Source organism: Haliotis cracherodii, unplaced genomic scaffold (assembly GCF_022045235.1).
Source record: "Haliotis cracherodii isolate W230 unplaced genomic scaffold, xgHalCrac1.p SCAF_18, whole genome shotgun sequence".
Lineage (NCBI taxonomy): Eukaryota > Metazoa > Mollusca > Gastropoda > Lepetellida > Haliotidae > Haliotis > Haliotis cracherodii.
Genome location: NW_027266273.1, coordinates 293,431 through 317,936, shown reverse-complemented (window position 1 = coordinate 317,936; position 24,506 = coordinate 293,431). Strand labels below are relative to the sequence as shown.

The window sequence follows — 24,506 nt, the reverse complement described above, 5'->3', positions numbered from 1 at the left end:
TAAAATTCAAAATCAGTATCTAAAGAACTCTATCACCTTTTTACCTCATGTTTGGTTGACCTACCAGTAGGGAGTAAAAAGGTATTTACTCATATCATGTTGGTAGTCTTACGACGAGGAATATTATCATGGATAACAGCTTCTTTATTATACATACACAACATTTCATGGCTACTTCTCGCTTATCAGCTGAATGGTGGTGGTAGTTCTTGCATTTTAGATTATGTTGTATGCTAACACACATTTAAAAATGTTAATCCACCTTTTGAAAAAACTAAGAGAAAAAAACCTTGATATATTTCTTTTTCACTTTGTTAAGTTAGAGCCTAAAGCATCCTGAATCTATTCAAACTAAAAAGACTTGTGTCATTCTGTCAAAAGGGTGTCAGGATGACCTTGACCTTGCCTTTGTCCTGGATGCTTCTGGCAGTGTGGGATATGACAACTTCCTGAAGGTCCAAGAGTACATGTACCACATCATCGACAACCTGAATGTTGGCCCATCTCGGACCCGTATTGCTGTGGTAACCTTCTCCCAGTATGCCCGCTCCCATATCTACCTGGACCAGTATAACAACAAGAAGGATCTGAAGGATGCCATTTCTGGCATGACATACGAATATGGTAACACAAACACTGCCTCAGGAATAAAGCTGATGCGATCTGGAGTCTTCTCCAGAAGGCGTGGTGACAGACCCAATGTGCCAAACTTCGGTAAGTTTTTTGATAATCAGAATTCAAATGGATCATCTAACTGCTGAACTAAATTGAATAACCTATGGGAGAGAGTTCAAATGTTGAGAGGGGTTACAATCGAGTGGGAATTGATTACCTGAAAAAAATCCAGGAATTAGTGAGTTTCAAGACTGAACCTTAAGAATTGGTTTTCATACAAATAAGAGGATTTGTAATTTGTTTGGGTAATACTGACACAAGCTGTAACATAGGTAACTATATACATGTTGTGACTGTATGGTATGTGACTATTATCTTACACATGTAGTATTTGCTGACACTACTAACAGGCACTACATGTAAAGAGCATCATTTGGAATGTTAGGACAAGACTATCATGTTCTCTACTTTCACAGCTCTGCTGATCACTGATGGCCTGTCCAATGTGAATGCCCAAGATACAATCCCCCAAGCTCAGCTTGCAAAGGATGCGGGAATCCACATGTTTGCAATTGGTATTGGAAGATTTGATGACTGGGAAATTGAGGCAATTGCTAGTGAACCAACTGACAAGAATGCGTTCATGATTGAAGACTTCTCAAAGCTGTATAATGTCTCTACTGGCATCCTGGACTCCATATGCAGAGGTAGGAAGATACTCTGACCTCAATAAATCTGATAACTTGAAATAATGAATAGAAAGTTACCTCCCAGAAGCCATGTTTCCTGGCAGTTCTAACTCATCAACACAATTTTTGAAAATTGGCAACATGCATATGTTTATCTACTCAATTTGAAAGATTGACCACATGAAATGAAATGCTTATGTCCTCTTCTTTTCAGACCCTGGTGTGTGCGCCGACAACCCATGTGTAAATGGAGGTGTGTGCATGGCTGGTATTGGGAAGTACACATGTGACTGTCCTCGAGGATTCCTGGGTTACAACTGTGAGCTTGGTAAGTGAAACCAGGATAAATATTTTTTTTAAATATTACAGTCAGAGAGAAGACTGTGTTTATGACACATCTGAATAAAGGAGGATTAGTGTTTATAACGATGAAACAATATGATTGGAAAAGATAAAGAAATAGATTCTTAAATGAGGCAAACTTATTTTTACATAGTAGTATTTGATGATCCTGTCAATTCTTTTGTTCAGAACAGCACCAGCAGCATGTTCGATAATTAAGAATTCTTATGCCTACAGGATTATTATATATTTATTGATAAGGCCATCCTTTGTGTCTGACATTGTATCTTTTTCTTGACTAGGTCATCCCATGTGGGTGACATTGTATCTTTTTCATAACGAGGTCACCTCATGTGTGTGACATTGTATTTTTTCAAAACTAGGTCACCCCTTGTGTGTTACATTGTTTTATTTCATGACTGGGTACCCCTTGTGTAACATTGTCTATTTTATTGAATAGGACATTCTCATATGTGACATTATCTCATTAAATGGACATCTTTCTTTGTGGGAGACGTTGTTATATTTCATGTAAATGAAGTCAGTGTAAGTAAGGATGCCTACAAGTTTAACTTTCTTTTTCAGATTGTCAGGCACCCAAGGACATAGTGTTCATGCTCGACTCCTCAGCTTCTGTTGGACGGGAGAATTTTGGCGTCATGCAGAAGTTCCTGGCTGCTGTTGTGAGGGATCTGGCATCTACTGGCATAGAACACAAATTCTCTCTTGTTATCTACAACTCACGTGTGCAACTTGCCTTCAGTCTCAAACGCTACAGGCAGATCAATCAAATCGAAGATGCCATCCTCACTACACGCTATAATCCTGGTGGTTCAAACATCGCAGATGCAATCAGAACAGCATCAGAAGTCTTTTCCCCAAGTCTGGGTGATAGATCGAATGCAGACAACATCGCCATGCTGTTCACAGTAGGAAAGTCTTCCATCAACTCTGCAGAAACTATCGAAGCAGCTGAAGATATTAAATATGGAGGCGCTAGATTCGTCAGTGTCGGAGTAGGGGTGTCAGATCCTTCAGAAATAAAGCAGATGGTATCAAGCCAGAATGATTTATTCCAGGTGGCATCAGCCAGCAAGCTGAGTGAAATTAGGTCTGAAATCTTACGTAGTTCATGTACAATAACATCTGACCAACCAGCAGGAGGAGAGCTAGAGGGCAGCAGAGGCTGAAAATTCTAACTTTATTCTATTCTATAATCAACTGCTAATATATGTGTTCATCCAGTTTGTAACATAGGACTTTAACCAAGGAGGTATTCCTAATCAGGGTTCTACCTGAATCCATGAGGCAGGGTAGTTGACCGTTTGCTCAGCAGGGGGAGCTATGAGCCCAATAGCGCCTCACATTCACCACCTACCTCCTGTGCTTATGTTAAAGTTTTAGGGTCTGTTGTTGTATACTTGCTCATCATCTGTGTACAGAATGGGCAACTGACTCGTCACTGCTTCTTGTAGCTGCAGCCATTATCACACTGTCCATGTCTCATCTAGGTCCTTCATCACGAGCCACATGCTTCTGTAGACAAACGTCCTGTACCCACAACAAACCAAATGTAGATCACTAGTGTCAATGTGTTTTGTATAGATGTAATAAATTCATTTTTGCAGAATATGGCAATTTTATAATAAATAAAAGACTTTACAATCTATTTATTGCCTTTGTTTTGTTTACCTACAGTTTTGTATCAGATATTTGTTTTGGTTTTGTATCAGAAAACAGTTTAAATGACCTATTTTATAAGAAAATAGTTGATGAATTAACAGACTGGTAAGGCTTTTCAGAAAGTTGTTTTAAGATGTTTTAAGAAGGGAATAAAAGCCCTTGGAGTGAGTGAGTTGGTCGGGTTTCATGTGACATTGAATTGGACTAGGGTTATGCCATGGTGCAACATCTTCATGTTGGTGAAGAGCCACAAGCAGATGGTAATGTGATATTTAAGGCTTGAGTAAGATACAAATATCTGTATCAACATTTATTTAAGGGCAAAAAAAACTCATCATAGCCACTTTGCACATTGTAATACCTTAAGGCCTACTTAATCACAAATGATTGACCAAAATTAATTTTGAGAAAAGAAAATGGCATAAAACAAATGATAAATAATGAGGAGCCAAACGAAAAAATCCACGACTGAGGGAATCCAGTCACTGGGGTTAAAGTGGGTTCCTGGTGTTTGCCACGTGGTGCAATTTCAACAACCTCTGATTTTTTTATCACATTACAGGGGCTTTTTTTGTCTGCTTATCCATTTGAATGCCATGTCCACAACTTATGCCTTATTGGTAACAACATTGAAGTCAGGATTAATCCCTCACAGGCATTCATCGTGTGGAATAGGACCCAGGGCAGCAGGTGGTTTATTGGGAGGGGGGGTCTTCCTAATTGTCAAGCACATATTGTTATAGGTACAAATTCACCCGAGCGTGGTGACTGGTACGACAAAAAGGGGGTTAAGGGCAGCATCTCACATAGGACACAACTAATTGATGAATATCACACCAATGTAGTGACACAACTAATTGGTGAACTATAGTTACATTCACTGTACTGTATGAATATTTTAAATATATACACCTTGAGAAAAGTATGGCACTACCAAATTTGATTTGAGTTTAAATGTGATTTTCAAATGGTACTGTGTGTTGACACATCATCTGCCTGAAGAATGGTACCCACCTTCACTGCCCAACATGGGTGTGTTTATGCAAGTCATTTGCACACCTAAGGAGTTTCTATAGAGAAATTCATGTTTGATGACAGAAAGTGACAATTTTGAATGAAATGGCAAATCATTGACATTCACCAAACTGGCATGTCATGTCGGGCCGTGTTAAACATTGATTATACTGTAATCAGTCAACCCAATATAATACACCCAGTGACTTGACAACTGCAACTTCCACAGTTCTTCATCATCACCAGCATACCTACAACAGAGTGTCCCCCAGCACTATCAGGCATCGATGGAAGGATTAAGGGCCAGAAGAACACTAAGACGTCCATTCCTCTCACCTCAACACATGTGGGGCCGTTTAGCCTGGTTGCAGGCTCAATCACACTGGATCTGGAGGTCATATAGGAGGGTTCACTGGTCTGATGAGAGTTGGATGTTATTGCACCACACTGATACCAGTAATGGTATGGGGATGTTGCTCCTTCGATTGTAAACTTGATTTGGTCACAACTCAGGGGATATTACATAGACAAAGGTACCAAGATATCATATTTTGATAACCATACACATGCCACATGTCATGCCTTCATGGGCGACAATGCCCGACCACACCGACCAGCATGAGCTGTGACTGACCATTGCCAAAACAACGCCACTGAGACTCCGCCCAGGCGTGAATCTAATCGAGCATCTATGGGATCAGTTGGGTTATAGGGTTAGAGCAATAATATCAAGATTCCTCAAGGACCCACCAACACAGAATCGACAAGAAATTATCCCATGCATTGCGTCAGAAATTGCAGCACATGATTCAGTTGAGAATCGGCGTCTTATTTTGAGCACGAGGAGATGTCTTGTGGATGTGATCGGTGTACGATCAGACATTGACTTACACTGTTGATCATTTGCCTCTAAATATTCCCAATTACAGTCCATGCCACCCAAGACGAAAAAGAAGTGTCGAAACCTAGCCCAGTTCCTTAAGAGAGAAAAGAGACATTTTCTTGCCAAACAGAAACTAGTGAACGGTTATCATAATGTTGTTTCAAGTAAGAAGTTTAATGCACCCAAACAGGATGTTAGTAATTAAATGCTACTTACTGATTGCTAATTATTATTTATTATCAAGATCAAAGGTGACATTTCACACATTCAACAATGTTGTTTTTGTAGGGTTAATAGAAACAGCAGAAACAGTATATATACTCAACAACAAAAGTTCCTGTGACACCAATATTTTAGTGTATTTTTCAAACAAGTAAAGTTTGGTTTTCAATATTGTAGTACATGTATGGAATCAAGTCACAAAAACGCAACTACTACAAAAAAGCATGCTTTCCATGCAAAAGTTGACTTTTATGCAAGCCCCATGCATTTCACTACCCAAGAATGGGTATAAAAACGTGCGTTACGGGGATTCCATATGCATTGTTTAGCATCGTGCTGACAACAACCACTCAGAAAAAAACAAAATTACGCAATTATTCAATATTACGAAATGCCAGGCCTGTCCGAAAATGAGCGTCTGCGAGCCATTGGTATGCTTCAAGCAGGATTGTGTCAACGTGATGTTGCAAGACAATTTAACGTCCACAGAAACACCATTTGTTGGCAACAGACGAATGCAGTAAGAGACCATCCTCGGTGTGGCAGGCCACGTGTAACCAATAATCGACAAAACAACTGGATTCGAACAACACACCTACAAAATCGATTCCAGCCAGCAATAGTAACTGCAAGAAGCACCACTGGCCTCCGACGAACCGTATGTCGTCGCCTCAGATGTGCAGGGATTGTCGCAAGAAGACCCGCCAGACGTCCCATTTTGACAGGAAAACACCGTCAAGCACGTCTACAGTGGTGCAAACAGCGTCTACTCGGGACATCCATGCAGTGGGGACAAGTTCTATTCACTGACGAGTCTCGTTTTCAACTCAGCCACAGCGATGGACGGATTCGAGTGTACCGACGTCGAGGTGAACGTTACGTCAATCATTGTGTCGTAGAAGAAGATCGTTTCGGGGGCGGCAGCGTTATGGTATGGGGTGGGATTACAGCAAGACAGAGGACCCGTTTGATAGTGGTAGAGGGAAATCTCAATGGACAGCGGTACCGCGACGAGATCATCGGCCCTGTTGTTCTACCGTTTTTGCGTCGTCATGGCCCAGTCATTACCTTTCGACATGACAACGCCCGGCCTCATATTACTCGACTTGTTCAGGATTACCTTCAACAAAACAACCTGAATGTCATCCCCTGGCCGGCTCGCTCCCTTGATCTCTCACCAATCGAGCACATGTGGGATGAGATTGATTTTTTGGCGCCTTCGACGTCAACCACGTGTTCCACAGACACTCCAGGAACTTCGAAACATGCTCCAGCAGATATGGACAGATATCCCACAGGACTTTGTGCGACGCCTGGTCCATTCCATGAGACGAAGACACCAGAGGTGGACACACACGCTATTGATTTTTAAATTGACATTTTGGCATGTTCATGGGGTTTTTTTTTATGAAATCGCGCATTTTCTGAAGTCAGTATGTTAAATTAAACAATTTGAACACTTACAGGATACTAGAAGACCAACCTGTAGGTTCCGTGACCAAAGCATGGAAACAAAGGTTTGAAAGTGTTTTTGAGTTTCCTGATGTATACTTTTGTAAACGAAATTTTCGATTTTCAAGGTCAAGGTAACCCTATTTTTTTAAAGTTGCTTGGTTGAATTTGTCATGTCAGAAAACATATTATTAGACACTAAAATCATGACTATCGGACAATGTTAACAGTGTTTGTGAATTTCACCGACTGCCAAAAGTGCGTTGACCTTTCAACGTTTTTGGCCATAGCTCCCCCATTTAAGGTCGGAAGTATAACAAACTATATATTTCTAGGTTCCTTATGACTGGACGAGTAATTTGATATGCATATCGACACAATTTTGAATTTTGACCCCTGTTTGACCTTTGTTGACCCTTCCCAAAAATGCCCGGGATTTTCAACCGGGCAGCCCAAGTCAAAATTGTTCAATATACATCAGGAAACTCAAAAACACTTTCAAACCTTTGTTTCCATGATTTGGTCACGTGACCTACAGGTTGGTATTTTATCTGTTGCAAACCGAAATTGTTTCAGATTTGGTAAAAAACATAACTTTGCATTAAATCTTTTTCAATGTGACAGGAAGAATCACATATCAGCCAATGAAAACGCTGCGACAGTATCTTTAGGCAACTCCCCCATATATATTTGTTTTGGAAGCAGATTACAGAGCGTGTGATGAACGCACTTTCACTTAGACATGTAAATACTTTCAATGAATATTATGGATCGTCATCAGTTTCTAAATCTCAACTGCAGCTGTGACTGTCAGCAGCAAGAAAATAGTTCTTGACCACTAACATTATGATCTAATATTCAGATTGGTAGATGTTGGTCAGTTTTTAGAATGTGTGAGTTATGTCTGCCCTGGTCTGCACAACACAATTGACATTGCGGTTGCGTCTGCGCACAGATCATCCGCATTGTAAAATCACCCTGGTCTGCACAACATAGTTGACATCCCGGTTGTATCTGCGCACAGATCACATCACCCGCACTGTAAAATCACCCTGGTCTGCACAACACAGTTGACATCCCGGTTGTATCTGCGCACAGATCACCCGCACTGTAAAATCACCCTGGTCTGCACAACACAGTTGACATCCCGGTTGTATCTGTGCACAGATCATCCGCACTGTAAAATCACCCTGGTCTGCACAACACAGTTGACATCCCGGTTGTATCTGCGCACAGATCATCCGCACTGTAAAATCACCCTGGTCTGCACAACACAGTTGACATCCCGGTTGTATCTGCGCACAGATCATCCGCACTGTAAAATCACCCTGGTCTGCACAACACAGTTGACATCCCGGTTGTATCTGCGCACAGATCACATCACCCGCACTGTAAAATCACCCTGGTCTGCACAACACAGTTGACATCCCGGTTGTATCTGCGCACAGATCACCCGCACTGTAAAATCACCCTGGTCTGCACAACACAGTTGACATCCCGGTTGTATCTGCGCACAGATCATCCGCACTGTAAAATCACCCTGGTCTGCACAACACAGTTGACATCCCGGTTGTATCTGCGCACAGATCATCCGCACTGTAAAATCACCCTGGTCTGCACAACACAGTTGACATCCCGGTTGTATCTGCGCACAGATCATCCGCACTGTAAAATCACCCTGGTCTGCACAACACAGTTGACATCCCGGTTGTATCTGCGCACAGATCACCCGCACTGTAAAATCACCCTGGTCTGCACAACACAGTTGACATCCCGGTTGTATCTGCACACAGATCACCCGCACTGTAAAATCACCCTGGTCTGCACAACACAGTTGACATCCCGGTTGTATCTGCGCACAGATCATCCGCACTGTAAAATCACCCTGGTCTGCACAACACAGTTGACATCCGGGTTGTATCTGCGCACAGATCATCCGCACTGTAAAATCACCCTGGTCTGCACAACACAGTTGACATCCCGGTTGTATCTGCGCACAGATCATCCGCACTGTAAAATCACCCTGGTCTGCACAACACAGTTGACATCCCGGTTGTATCTGCGCACAGATCACCCGCACTGTAAAATCACCCTGGTCTGCACAACACAATTGACATGGCTGTTGCGTCTGCGCACAGATCATCCGCAGTGTAAAATCACCCTGGTCTGTACAACACAGTTGACATCCCGGTTGTATCTGCGCACAGATCATCCGCACTGTAAATCACCCTGGTCTGCAAAACATAGTTGACATCCCGGTTGTATCTGCGCACAGATCATCCGCAGTGTAAAATCACCCTGGTCTGTACAACACAGTTGACATCCCGGTTGTATCTGCGCACAGAGTGTGTATCACACACACACACACACACACACACACACACACACACACACACACACACACACACACACACACACATAGCCTAACATATACAAAACATATAACCCTATACCTATTCAGTAAATCAGTATAACAGGTCTGAAATTATACTTCAAGGTGTTTGTTTTTTGTGAGTAGAATATATATTCACCCATAAGAGGTAAACAATCAGAACGAATGCATGTCTACACGAAACTATATTTAATATACACACACAGAGTGATATGTAAATTTGAACAAACCTATCTAGTTTAACAAAATGTTGCAGTGGTAATACTGGTTTGTAGGGTTTAACCCTGGTGATGAGTAGGGGTGACAGGCCCATTGAAGGATATATTTGATAAATAAAATAAAGTTCAAAATATAATATCAAATCCTTGATATGTTTGTCTTGGGATATAGCTGGCAAATACTTCAGGTTTAAAAAGGCTACCTGTAAACGCATGATGACCAGATCAAGCAGTGTTTGCAATACTAGTATTTAGAAAGATATGGATCTGAAGTATCGATTTTAACTAGATTAATTGTCTGTAATTAGATTTGTGTATAAGCTTCAAATAATCAGATTACATGGTACCTTGTACTAAAGATTTATATCCTCATTACATAAAAGTATGCATTATTTCATACTGGTTTAAGATGATATCTTTGAAGAGTAAGTTGTCAAATATGTATTTGTCTTATGTTCAGTCCTTCTTGCCGTTCGTTTGAAAGGCCCCTTTACCAGAGGGAACAACCTTCCCCAAAACGAATAAGTGTCTCGAAACGCATGATCCCCAGTGGAAATCCTTGGATTCAACTGTGGAAGTGGCAATCTGTCTTCACTTTTCAACTTAAATTTCTCGTTAATCTGGCTAATGATATCAGTTCCGTAACTTACCCAGGGTTGAGTATGATGTCTATGGATTGAAATTGCGTGGCCCATGATAGTCTGCATATTCATCCATCTGTAGCTTAACTTCATAATCCAATTTGGGCTTGATACCAGGCATAAGATGGTATAAATCTTCCAATAATTCCCCGAGGGAATGCCCTGGAAAGATGTCTGCTGTAAGAGATTCATCCGCAACACTCTTCAGTTTTGATCCGTATGCCTGAACGCTGGTGCAACTCCTGGTTGATAGTCCTGTCCTGGTTGAGATCCACGGTGGGTACTGTAAGGCCCGTGTGGCTAGCAGAAATCGGAATCCGTAGGCTTCCAGCTCTGAGTTAAGATCTAATCGGTCTATCCACAGGCTGGCACGTATGACATGCAGTCTGGTAGGCATCTTTCCACTGACTCCTACGTCTGGGCGAATGACCAATCTGAAGGTCTACCATGGTCATGGCGTCCGTGCTGACAAGCGTAGCTGTAGTGATACATGGTGTTCAGCCTGCTCATGGTGGGAACCCAATGGCCGTTTCAAGTTTCATGACTCCACGGTGGGTACCGGTTTGTGTACCCTGCTTGGGTATCTTCCGAGCTGACTTGTCAGTTTTTCTCAATGTGACCACCAGCTGCTAGCCTAAAATACAAAGTCTGAAGAAAACGAAATTTCGCAAGTAGACACTTTCTGCGTCGTCTGGCCTCAAGTCTTCCTAATCCCCCACAGGCCTGTTGACAGGGGATTTCGTCTATATATGTTGTTTTCTTCTAATGTCAGCCATTTCTGCTGATAGCCTGTTACGTCTCTTGTTAGAAGGTGATGGGTGTGTGCCTGGCAATTTTCTTGCCCCCTTAATGACCTCTTGGTCGGGTACAGATCTCCACCCCTACCTTCCTTAGGGGCTGACCATTTAATACTCTGAGAGGTGCCTATGACTACTTCGGACTGCACTTCCAACACAACTTGTGTGGGGTCGCAGTTATCATGAAATGTCCACACTTCTGTCAGGAGGTGAATTAGACGGATTCGGTAGCGCCATGTCAACCCCAACACGTTAAAGCTTAGCAACTATGTAAACTAACGGGTAACTGAGGATCACAGGATAGTAAAACTTCGTTGAACTGAAAATAGCGTGAGGACTACCATAGTAATGTGCTATGTTAAATATTGTTGCTAACACTAGCACACATAGGAAAGAATCGGGATGTTTATACCTTGCGCATATGCCATAGGTACAGGTGATTGCACAACTGATATGGATAGTTGATAGTGAAGAGAACTTTTGTTCAAAATCTGGAATGTTTTACAGTGTGATGACAGCCAAAGAACAGGATTAATGGTTATTCACAATAATTATATGGATTCAAATTGCGCATCTTTGACAAGGGTTCCAGACAACAATTCCCACAACCAATATCATCCTTAAAACCAGAGGTGTATTTGCGAGAACAGTCCGACGACGTCTGTGCATCTACTGCATTCGTGTGAGATGTCCAGGCAGAAGGCCAATCCTGATAGCAGAACATCACTCTTTCAATGGAGAGCATATCAGTGGAAAAGGGTCCTCTTCTCTGTCCAGTCACCGATCCGATGGCAAGACATGTGTCTACAGGTGTCAAAATGAACGTAACGTGTTCTTGAAGGTGAAAGCTTTGAAGGGGATGGCGTTATGATCTGGGGTGAAATAACGGCTACAGGAAGGACTCAAATGATTGTTATTGATCGGAGATTAAATGCTGCCAAATATCAGATGAGCTTTCGCAATTTCACAATTTACAGAACAACCCTAGGGTTACATTGCAGCACGATAACACCAGACCACATGTTGTGCAGCAGTATGTTAATGTGATAGTGGGCCAGCAAGATCTCCTGATCTGTCACCAATCAAACATATTTGTGACGTCTTCCATATACTTCCGACAACGTTTTCTGGAACTCTGGCTTATTCTTCCACAGATATGGAATGCTATTCCCCAGTTTTTTCTTTAATGAAGGTGTCAGGACTGCATCAATGCACAATGTCAAAGTGATATAAATCCATCTCTTTTTCCTTTGAGGATATTAGAATCAGCCCAGAAACTATGATATGTAGCTAACTTCAATGTGAACAACAAATCACTTCCACGCCTCTCTCATGCTCTCCCTCCCAACCTCATAAGCTGAAATTGGTGTAAAACCATGCTCACTCTTTGAAGCAAGAGGGGAACCCACCTACCACTCTACTTGTGGCCTCAACATTGGAAGATCAGCTGCTAGGTTTTTTTCTTTTTTCAAGGGTAGTATAAAAACTGCAAAATTCACAAAAGTCAACTTTCAGATTCATAGAATACTGACGGAAGAAAGTAACAGTGCTTCATATAAAGTTCAATAAACATAAATTTGAACCAGAGAGATAGTTTTATGGATATACAACTTCTTTATTACAATGAATGCTTCTTTAAGTGGCATTTAGAAGTTGTTAGTTGTATATCTATAGAACTAGGTGGTGAAATGGGGTTTACCAACGCGTCCAAGATTATTGCAATTATATAGCGACGTGCATGCAGGTGTATGTGTGTGTGGCTGCCTGTACTAGTCCGGACTGATGCCGATTTATAGTACTAGCTCACTGAGATACCATGCAGCAGTATAACATGAATACCCCACTCAGACACAGTATACTGACTCCGAGCCGACCAGTCCTTGTTTTAGCCTCTTAATGCCGAGCGCCAGGCAGGGTAACAACAAGTACCATCTTTTAAAGTCTTTTGGTATGACGCGGTCGGGGATCGAACTTCGGACCTTCCACTCTCCGGGCGGACGCTCTATAGAACTATCTCTCTTGTTCATCATGCCAACTTCTAAATGGAACTTAAAGTAGAAAATATATCTTTATTCTGAAATTAAATATTGGACTTTCAATACATATTCATTAAGACATCCCCTCGAGTTTATGGTCGTGATTCACAATTTGCACGTACATGTTAATGCATGGCCCATAGTTTGGATGTTTACGTGTTTGTTGGGAGCATGACACTCATACATCTTTTTTTGTTGCTGTGAACAGCATTACAATGATTGTATAGCTATCAGGTGCTCATAAAAAAACACTTTTGTTTATCTGTAACAAAATCAACATCTTATCGCCGTGGGCATGCTGCAAACAGGAATGGCCCAAAACTAAGTTGCCAGACACTTGGATGTTCATCGAAACACATTATTATCTCTTTCGAGATGTTACCTACTTCAAGACAACACTCCTGTCTTGCCATGGGCCAGTCGTCCACGTGTTACGTCACGTCAATAACGCAACCTTTATGCGGTTGGTGCATCTACATAATTGATACCAAACTGCCATATTAACAGCTCTGACAAAAGGTGGCAGAACCGTGCGCTACATTGCGCTACCGGTTGAGGGACTACAACACCCGGCCCCGGCGTCTAGCAATATGCTCAATTTTGCCTCCACTTGACCATCAGGTACGCCCAGCTTGGTGTAGACAGCATCTGAGGTTCTGAAGACAAGACAGGAACTCTAGATTCTTCACGTGTGAGTCCAAATTTCAATCTCATTACAATCAGATCTTAGTTCTCGCTATGCTAAAGAAATGCTCAATCTCATTAAAATCAGATCTTAGTTCTCGCTACCGTATAGCGAGAAATAAGATCTGATTTTAATTAGATTGGTCCAAATTTCATCTGATCAGCTATGGAGGTCGTGCAAGGGTATATAGGCATTTGGGAGAATGTTTTAGCGAAGCTTGTGTTCCTCAACATTGTCAGTTTTGGGGGTGAAGTGTAATGGTATGGGCGGCATAACAACTCATTGGAGGACACAATTCATTGTTACGGGGCCGATCATTTGATTTGATTTCCTGGAAGAGGGGGTGGGTGAGCTAAATAATTAGGCTTCAGACTATTGAAGAAAAGAAGAAATTGCCTTCTACAAAAATTGCATTTGTTGCAAGGTGTTTTTCTTAAATAAAATTCAGGCTCAGAGTTTTAAATAAAACATATCTGGTTATTTTTACCTATCCAAGTTAATTTGTTACAAAAAATCCGAAATTTGTAATCTGTATTTGAAAAAATAAATTGATGTCTCGGTGTGATACCATTTTATGCCAGAACTACTTTAATGACGCAAGGTTTTTAGAGTCAATCGTGATCGTAAGAAAATACATAAATTGAACATTTGACCTTTATTGTCAAATACCCTACGCCACTCTTGAAAATATTAATGTCACTTGATGATAGACATGTTATTGACGAGAAAAGCCAACTATCTTCTGTATATTATGTTTATATTTTGTGATGAAATACTATTTTTATCTGAAAATAGATCATCAAATCTCACTCATCTGACACTTTATGCTGGAATTCCTTTCAGTCTGCCTACTTGATGCTATAGTTTCCAGACAAAGAAATGTAAGATAAGTAAAACAAATACAAAATAAATAGAGGATATTTTATCTTCTTGTCACGTAACATGTTTATCTCACTGAGTGACCTGACAAAATGTGTATGTTCATGAGTGACACATGACCTGACTTTAAACAATCAACTCAACAAAACAGTTCATTTCAAACAATGGACCTGATTAATAAATAATCTCAGCCTGTCCTCAACTTTCAATATTATGTTCTTTGTTGAACTATTCCACATGTCATAACTTAAAACTTTATCCCCTGTCATAGCAATAATGATTTTATGCCATACCAATATCCTCTCAAGATGTTAAGGTGAAGGTGTGGCTATTTTACTCTAATTCAATAGAAAACAAATCTGTAATGAATCATTTACAAAAACATCAACAAAACACATTTACACACTGCAAATGATATATAAGTTTGTTTTTCTTCTTTGTTGTGTTTGTAAATTTCAACGGGATTCGAACACACCAAGGAATAATTACACCGTTTAAAACTACGTTTCTCGTTTTTACCTCCCTTGCAACATCAGGGGAGGTTACTCTAATTAATGTCATCAAAGCATTAAAATTTCAGATGTCTTTGACGAAAGGAGGCTGGCGCGTAGATGGAGCGTCCTAAGGACAACTTTAGGGAGTTTTGATAGGTAAACTGGTTCTAGATATTGTATATTTTGAAAGACATTTATTAATCTGTCCAGACTAAGGATAATTCATAGCTAGTAAATCGTAACACAGGTCGGTGAGGTGGATACAACACAATGAGAATAACTAACGAGCTACGACTAGCCTTGTACTAGGAATTACGGTTTGTCTTTCCCAAGGAAACAAGCCTATGTCATAGATCCCGAGGAAGCTATTCGAACTGGGGATCTTACATTTAGTTCCAAGGGAAAGATAAACCGTAATTCCGAGTTTCGAGTTCGGTCTTCTCTTTCTTTAACCATAATCCATTTTACTGCAAACATCTCTAGAACCTAGATCCGATCTATCCCTTGCCACCTTCAAAATGTTCTGGTGTCGGTTACCCAAAACAAATGTACGCAACCGTGAACAATAAGCCTTTTCACGGCTCATCGGATTGTGTAAAATAGCTGTATATAACCATTTAAATTTAGTATATTTTTATCATTTACACTGAAACAAAAACATTTATTTAATTCATTAATTGCAAGTTACATAAATCAACATTGGTGAATTCGAGAATGTCAGTTGAAGTTGGTCACACATGTTGATGTAACATTACAGCGCCTCAGTAAACCAATTTTAAGGTTTTCTAGCATGAATAAGTTGATGAAAGACATGCATACCACTACTGGGTGATGGATCGATGGATAAGAAATATTTATCAAGTTGCCGTTATTTATTCAGAATCAGAATCCAGAATTATGCTCATTCCATATCATCACATAGATGATAGACTGAACAAGAGTCATCAGGAGATGACATATGCTTCTGGTCTGGGTCAGAAATGGAGTTTGGCTAGTCTACTTATACCCACTTTTGGTTCATTGCCATTGGATACCATCAGTTCAGTGTAGAAAAACTAGTTCACCACTAGACTGATCTGTATAAGGAAGTTTCGTCCAGAAATATTCAACGGTTTTGGATTTCTGCTCCGGAAACGAGCACTAGATCTACCATAATTATCAGTAAAGTCCAACTTGTCGTCATGAAAACACGAAAATATGTAAAATCCCAAATCATCAAAAGGCATCAGTTCACCACAAGACTGATCTGTATAGCAAGCTTCATCTAGAAATACTGGACAGTATTGGAGTTCTGTTATGGAAACTGAAAGAGACAGCTGACAGATGGACAGACATCAGTATGTTGTCCCCCTGTTTATGAAACCAGGGGAATAAAAATGAACAGATGAAAAGTAGTACAGTTGACCAATGGAAAGACAGCTACTAATAGAAAAACTCTAACTCCCAAGATTCCCCAAGCACATTACAGATCATTTAATACCCTCTATCCGGCTTCCCTTATTGGTAAGAATCCGCTATATTTGTTAATCACAAAAATACTAAGAAATAAGAGCTGATGCCTTCACATCTGATTGAAGCTGTTAATGAGGCCATGAGGTTATATCAGTCAAGACGCATATACGTCTTTGTATCAGTCTTTCTCAGACAAAATGGGAAAAGATCAACTTCAAAGATAACTGACTCAGTGACTGAGAAGTTAATTTGTTTTGTTCTATGGAAATAGAATTACTCTCAAACTGGCTTCTGTAAAAGACAGACGCTGGTAGACTTTGATAAAAGTAATCATGCAAAACTGACTGCTGGGAAGTTAATTACTCAATCTCATTAAAGTCAGATCTTTGTTTTCGCTTTAGCTAAATAATAGCTGTATATAACCATTTAAATTTAGTATATTTTTATCATTTACACTGAAACAAAAACATTTATTTAATTCATTAATTGCAAGTTACATAAATCAACATTGGTGAATTCGAGAATGTCAGTTGAAGTTGGTCACACATGTTGATGTAACATTACAGCGCCTCAGTAAACCAATTTTAAGGTTTTCTAGCATGAATAAGTTGATGAAAGACATGCATACCACTACTGGGTGATGGATCGATGGATAAGAAATATTTATCAAGTTGCCGTTATTTATTCAGAATCAGAATCCAGAATTATGCTCATTCCATATCATCACATAGATGATAGACTGAACAAGAGTCATCAGGAGATGACATATGCTTCTGGTCTGGGTCAGAAATGGAGTTTGGCTAGTCTACTTATACCCACTTTTGGTTCATTGCCATTGGATACCATCAGTTCAGTGTAGAAAAACTAGTTCACCACTAGACTGATCTGTATAAGGAAGTTTCGTCCAGAAATATTCAACGGTTTTGGATTTCTGCTCCGGAAACGAGCACTAGATCTACCATAATTATCAGTAAAGTCCAACTTGTCGTCATGAAAACACGAAAATATGTAAAATCCCAAATCATCAAAAGGCATCAGTTCACCACAAGACTGATCTGTATAGCAAGCTTCATCTAGAAATACTGGACAGTATTGGAGTTCTGTTATGGAAACTGAAAGAGACAGCTGACAGATGGACAGACATCAGTATGTTGTCCCCCTGTTTATGAAACCAGGGGAATAAAAATGAACAGATGAAAAGTAGTACAGTTGACCAATGGAAAGACAGCTACTAATAGAAAAACTCTAACTCCCAAGATTCCCCAAGCACATTACAGATCATTTAATACCCTCTATCCGGCTTCCCTTATTGGTAAGAATCCGCTATATTTGTTAATCACAAAAATACTAAGAAATAAGAGCTGATGCCTTCACATCTGATTGAAGCTGTTAATGAGGCCATGAGGTTATATCAGTCAAGACGCATATACGTCTTTGTATCAGTCTTTCTCAGACAAAATGGGAAAAGATCAACTTCAAAGATAACTGACTCAGTGACTGAGAAGTTAATTTGTTTTGTTCTATGGAAATAGAATTACTCTCAAACTGGCTTCTGTAAAAGACAGACGCTGGTAGACTTTGATAAAAGTAATCATGCAAAACTGACTGCTGGGAAGTTAATTACTCAATCTCATTAAAGTCAGATCTTTGTTTTCGCTTTAGCTAAATAATAGCTGTATATAACCATTTAAATTTAGTATATTTTTATCATTTACACTGAAACAAAAACATTTATTTAATTCATTAATTGCAAGTTACATAAATCAACATTGGTGAATTCGAGAATGTCAGTTGAAGTTGGTCACACATGTTGATGTAACATTACAGCGCCTCAGTAAACCAATTTTAAGGTTTTCTAGCATGAATAAGTTGATGAAAGACATGCATACCACTACTGGGTGATGGATCGATGGATAAGAAATATTTATCAAGTTGCCGTTATTTATTCAGAATCAGAATCCAGAATTATGCTCATTCCATATCATCACATAGATGATAGACTGAACAAGAGTCATCAGGAGATGACATATGCTTCTGGTCTGGGTCAGAAATGGAGTTTGGCTAGTCTACTTATACCCACTTTTGGTTCATTGCCATTGGATACCATCAGTTCAGTGTAGAAAAACTAGTTCACCACTAGACTGATCTGTATAAGGAAGTTTCGTCCAGAAATATTCAACGGTTTTGGATTTCTGCTCCGGAAACGAGCACTAGATCTACCATAATTATCAGTAAAGTCCAACTTGTCGTCATGAAAACACGAAAATATGTAAAATCCCAAATCATCAAAAGGCATCAGTTCACCACAAGACTGATCTGTATAGCAAGCTTCATCTAGAAATACTGGACAGTATTGGAGTTCTGTTATGGAAACTGAAAGAGACAGCTGACAGATGGACAGACATCAGTATGTTGTCCCCCTGTTTATGAAACCAGGGGAATAAAAATGAACAGATGAAAAGTAGTACAGTTGACCAATGGAAAGACAGCTACTAATAGAAAAACTCTAACTCCCAAGATTCCCCAAGCACATTACAGATCATTTAGCCTCTATCCGGCTTCCCCTATTGGTAAGAATCCGCTATATTTGTTAATCACAAAAATACTAAGAAATAAGAGCTGATGCCTTCACATCTGATTGAAGCTGTTAATGAGGCCATGAGGTTATATCAGTCAAGACGCATATACGTCTTTGTATCAGTCTTTCTCAAACAAAATGGGAAAAGATCAACTTCAAAGATAACTGACTCAGTGACTGAGAAGTTAATTTGTTTTGTTCTATGGAAATAGAATTACTCTCAAACTGGCTTCTGTAAAAGACAGACGCTGGTAGACTTTGATAAAAGTAATCATGCAAAACTGACTGCTGGGAAGTTAATTACTCAATCTCATTAAAGTCAGATCTTTGTTTTCGCTTTAGCTAAATAATGATCTGAGGACATCCCATCATGCCCATTACAGGTGACCATAAGAATGACCTTTTGCGAATTTTGACCAACCAGTGAACTGACATTAGCCAATTATAAAGCAGCTTCCTCAAGCTTTACAAAACTAGTTTCAAACTGTCAACTTCCATTTGGACTACCCCTTTGAAGGTTGCATGAGTGTCTCTTTCCCGAACTGGTAAGTGATCCTCCGATTCAGTGATTGATCGGATGAAAGGTTCTGGCATGACCCATACTTTCCCTACTTATTTTGCATTATTATTGTGTCACATTTTTGGTGAGAGGTCAGCAGTCGCAATCATTAGGAGACTCATTAATTTCAAGATTTACTGTAATTTATATCAATGTGGCATTCCATGTGATGTCCATGGATATGCCATGTATTCACAAAGTATAACATTGTGGGACATCATAAAGATGTATGTGCTTTGCCAGGACTAACACAATCAACAGACCTGCATGGACACCAGTCAAAATGGACAAGCCATATTTGGTTGAGACAGCCAATTGAAGCAGACCTGTGATAGCTTCAGATCCATGGTGTTAGTTTTTATTATTGGTACATATCTTACTTAACTACCAACCAGGATATTTCAGAAATACAAATCTACTGTAGGCCCCTGATTGCAGATATTAATCACTGGTTTGTCTGACCCAAACATGATTATATAGTATGTGTACATGTAGCAATGATAGTATTGAAACATAGCTGGGATATTGCTGAATGAGACTAATACAAGCTTACAACTACAGAAAGTGTCAACCCACTAAATATAAGATGTAACCATGAATCAACTTGAATACATCATTGCACCACTGCAACATCATGTACAGATGGCAGGTGGAAAGATGTGAACTAAAACTGTTGGCGTAAAAAAGGTAGAGAAGTACAATTCACTTTAGCATTTGATTTTCTATCCATCATATCAGGGGAAGGATACCTAGTCTGTTTAGTGTTTGAAATAATCCTAAAGTTATAAGTGCACTTGTTTTGTTTTTATGTTCCCAGACAAACTAACTTTGAAGCCCTTTGACCTGAAGATCTTCACCATGAGTTCTCCTGAGGAGTCCTATCTGAAGTGTGATATTTGTCATGCCAATTTCCGGAGCAAAGAAGATTTTCAGAACCATGTAGAACAACACTTCCTGAACACCGAGATCTCCAGGGAGACCAGATCCGAGTCTCCAGGTCCAAGTGCAGCATCATCAGGTTTAATCTACATCTGTCCAATATGCCAGGAAGACTTTCTGTCTGATGATCATCTGAAACAGCATGAGCAGTTGCACCAGGGTTTTGAATCATTGGACAATGAAGAGTTATCAAATGATGATGTTTTAACTGAATACAATGCATTGCAGACTTACCAGCATGGCACTGCAGGTACTTCTTGTGGAGAAGCCAGTGTTCAGGCATATTGTGACAATACAGTTTTGGGGACTGGGGAGGGTAGTTCCATGTCTAATAGTGAAGATGCTTGTGTCAATACTGTGTTTGGTGCAATGATAAGCGAAGGAGTTGATTCAATCACTACCAAGCCAGAAGTATCTCAGACAGGCAAGAGACCTTTCTCTTGTAGCTTCTGTGACAAGTCCTTCCTGCGCAAGTTTGACTTGAAACGTCATAATGTCACTCACACTGGCGAGCACAGCTTCCGATGTGGAACATGTGGATTGGGATTTTTGGATTCATGTGGCCTCAAGATCCATTTACGTACCCACACTGGAGTAAAACCATACAGCTGTGGAATATGTGGTAAGGCCTTCTCACGACAGCATGATGTCAAGCGGCATTCAATCATACATGCCAAGTCGCGGATTAAGTGTAAATGTATGTACTGTAATTTGAAGTTTAATGATCTTACTCAGCTTACCAAACATTTTATTTTCGCTCATTCAGAAGATGATGATGTTGCGTGTTATATGTGTGATTTAACTTTCAAAACTAAAGAAGAGGCTCTCAGACATGTAGAAGACACACATGAGCAGAATGAAACGGAACCAAGCTTGAAGGCAGGGCTTGCAGACCAGGATGAAGATCGGAATGACTATTTTGATTGTGCCACAGGTCTGAACAAATGTCCTATATGCGAGAAGCTATTCACACGGAAGACCGACGTAAAGAGGCATTTGAAAACACACACAGGACACAAGGATTTCATCTGTGGTATTTGTGGAGTGAGTTTCATGGACTGTTCGGGACTGAAGGTGCATTTAAGGACTCATACTGGAGAACGACCTTTTCGGTGTCATGTCTGTGAAAAGAGCTTCAACAGGGGTTATGACCTTAAGCGTCACATGACAATCCACAAAGATGAACAAATCCTCAGCTGTAGGGTCTGTGATTTAAAGTGTGAAAATATTCCCAGTCTTAATGAGCATCTCCATACACATAAGGAGGCTATAAGGAAATCGCAAGATGACGACGACCTGGAATCCGTATCAGAAGATACGGATATTCCAGGTGATGGGTCTGATCCTGAACTTGGCGAGCAGGAAGATATTCCTCCCACCAAAATGTTTTTTTGTCATGTTTGTAAAACCGGATTCAGTCGTAGTCACGATTTGAAACGGCATGTAAGCAACTTTCATCCAGGAGAATATTTTTTCAAATGTGACATCTGTGGTTCCAAGTTTGATAACCGTCTGGACCTGAAACATCACATGAAATCCCACTCTACCAGTCATGTCACATGCTGTCTTTGCAACACTAACTTTGAATCAGACAACAAGTTACAAACTCATTTAAAGTTCCACACCGGAGAAAATCAACATGAATGTATCGTTTGTAACAATATGTTTTTTAATTCCTATGATCTAAAACGGCACATGATGTCCCACACTCAGGAAAAGCCATACACATGTAGCTTGTGTTCGTGTAAATTCTTTGCTGCTTGTGATCTTAAAGTTCACCTCCGCACCCACACAGGAGAAAAGCCATACTCCTGTCCTGTGTGCTTCAAAGCTTTTAACCGTAAACATGACCTGAAGAGACACACGGTGGTGCACAGCAAGACTCCATCTTGAATATTGTACAGTTTGTTTTGACAATAGTTGTGTGGTCTCACAAGACAACTACCCAGGTATTTGTATGCCGTATTTTGCTAACACTATTTATTTTCTACTTTTTCGTATACACTTTCATAAAGAATGTATTTGGATAGATTCATGGGACAATTTACCTTTAAATCTTATCTCATACTCAAGTTCACTGATGTTTATGTGAAGAAAATGCAATCATATCCCACTTGCAATGCAATTTGGTGTGCAGAATTGTGCTCAGGATGCAATGAACAGGAGTTGAATCCCAGATTCTCTTCCATTATGATCCTTGGTGTTGGCACAATACCCATGTGGTTTTAATGCAGTATCAGTGTTCCCGTACCGGTTATGACAAGTTTTGTACCAGTGAAATTAGGCTTGGACCGGTAATTCAGGTGACTGCCAGTCCCTGTGGACCGGCAAATAAAGTACCTTATAAATCTTTGTTGTTGAACAAAGCATTGGCGATATTCATATAAGTACATTTTTCAAACGAAGTCAGCTTGTCTGTTACCATTGGGGTTTCCCCTTGTCTATTTTTATTGCAAGGAAATAACATTTTGCTTTTCTTCGAGATAAAATATCCATTATTTAGTGACTTCATCTTGAAGTATTAAAAAAAGGAGAAAATTGTGGCTGAAGTTAGGGTGAATGATGTTAAGATCAAATTAAGTTACTTCAGAGATGACAAAAATTAGGCTGGGACTGGTAATTATTAGAGCTGCCACTAAACTGGCAGTTTCAAAAGCCAGCGGGAACACCAAGTATTAAACAGTATTTCAGTTACTGGGTATATATCAAGGCATGTCAGCTTAATGTGGGAGGAAAGCTGAAAGTGACGCTGATGTAAGATGTGAACTACTTTTGTGAAAGCCAGGGGCTATTGTGAACAACATTCAGCTTTTAAGTAAGATGAGGAGATATCATGGTTCAGCCATATATGATATTTGTAACATTACATGTTTTACTAGGTTGTTTGTGTGTCATTATTGTACGATGTTTACACATGGTGATCGTTACAGACTATTTTTGTAGATTGCACAAATGAAATAAGGGGCCTCATTAATTAGATTTACATGATGCATGTACATGATGTATATTCTTAAAACCCAAAACTAGAGAAATGGTTGTGTTATTTTATATACCTGAAGGGATGACATCAGTATGGAGTTATCTCTACTGGCTAGCCAAAACCTTGGAAACTAAGTACCTCTTCAGACAAAACCACAAAGTTGGAATGTCATGGCAAGCAGTCATACCGTTTACTTCCTCGTTTGTATGATGTCCTTTACTTGTACTAATACCTGTGCTGCTTCCACACATCAGGATGCCAAAAGACGAGTGCCTCTCTGCCATGGATCAAACTTTGTCCTGTCATGAATTAATTTTTGCCTGGCAACAGTGATGGTAACCTGGACCAGCCACCCAGGAGATGTCTCTGAGAGAAAGGAATTGCCAGGATCATGATGATCACCATCTGCATCTGCCTGACAATGGTAATGTACACCCTCTGGAACTCTGCATGTGTTGGAACGTGGTGTCTCCCAAACTGAGAAAAACTCAAACAGTTCACATAAACAGAGGAGTATATTGTAAAAACTTGAACAAAACTAGCTGAGGAAACCCTTTCACTTCCTCCAAGCTGGGCAGTAAATGGCTGGTAACAGATGTCAACATCATGTGCATGTTTTTTGAAGACACATAGGGTCATACAGTTTCAAAGCCAATCCTGTCCCACTACTATGAACACAAGGGAGGTGTCATCTCCCCCTTTCACTGAAGCAGTCATCTGACCCCATTGAGCACACATCTTGCTGGACTTGTACAAGAAAAGAGTGTGTGTTTCAGTCAGCAAAATTCCAGCTAAAGCACTCCAGCCTGTAAATATTCTAGTCTTGACCAGACAATCCGGTCACTGGGCAGCATCACACACGAGTCCAGCATGATGATATGCAATCAATCAAGTCACTGAGTCTATCTGCCTGATCCACTTAGTCACCTCTTACAGGAAGCTTAGGTTAATTCAGG

At 40.1% G+C, this 24,506-nt stretch overlaps 2 protein-coding genes across 2 annotated transcripts in view; both read left to right on the top strand.

The window, feature by feature from the left end:
• Positions 1-3,315, top strand: part of LOC139465989 (uncharacterized) — a 232,491-nt gene extending 229,176 nt beyond the window's left edge. The window contains exons 111-114 of the mRNA XM_071248005.1: positions 382-714; positions 1,092-1,322; positions 1,519-1,632; positions 2,232-3,315. Coding sequence (XP_071104106.1) covers positions 382-714; positions 1,092-1,322; positions 1,519-1,632; positions 2,232-2,836 — 1,283 coding nt within the window. The 3' untranslated portion in view covers positions 2,837-3,315. The remainder of the gene's footprint in view (positions 1-381; positions 715-1,091; positions 1,323-1,518; positions 1,633-2,231) is intronic.
• An 11,804-nt stretch (positions 3,316-15,119) lies between these two features.
• On the top strand, positions 15,120-23,127 carry LOC139466085 (zinc finger protein 271-like). Its single transcript, XM_071248097.1, has 2 exons — positions 15,120-15,198; positions 20,449-23,127. Exon 2 carries the CDS (start codon positions 20,490-20,492, stop codon positions 22,461-22,463), a length of 1,974 nt encoding a protein of 657 aa, XP_071104198.1. The 5' UTR covers positions 15,120-15,198; positions 20,449-20,489; the 3' UTR covers positions 22,464-23,127.
• The last annotated feature ends 1,379 nt before the right edge of the window (positions 23,128-24,506 follow it).

What these genes read in the sequence shown, in the direction of transcription:
- LOC139466085 (XM_071248097.1), top strand. Translation starts at nt 20,490, where the DNA reads ATGAGTTCTCCTGAGGAGTCCTATCTGAAGTGTGATATTTGTCATGCC.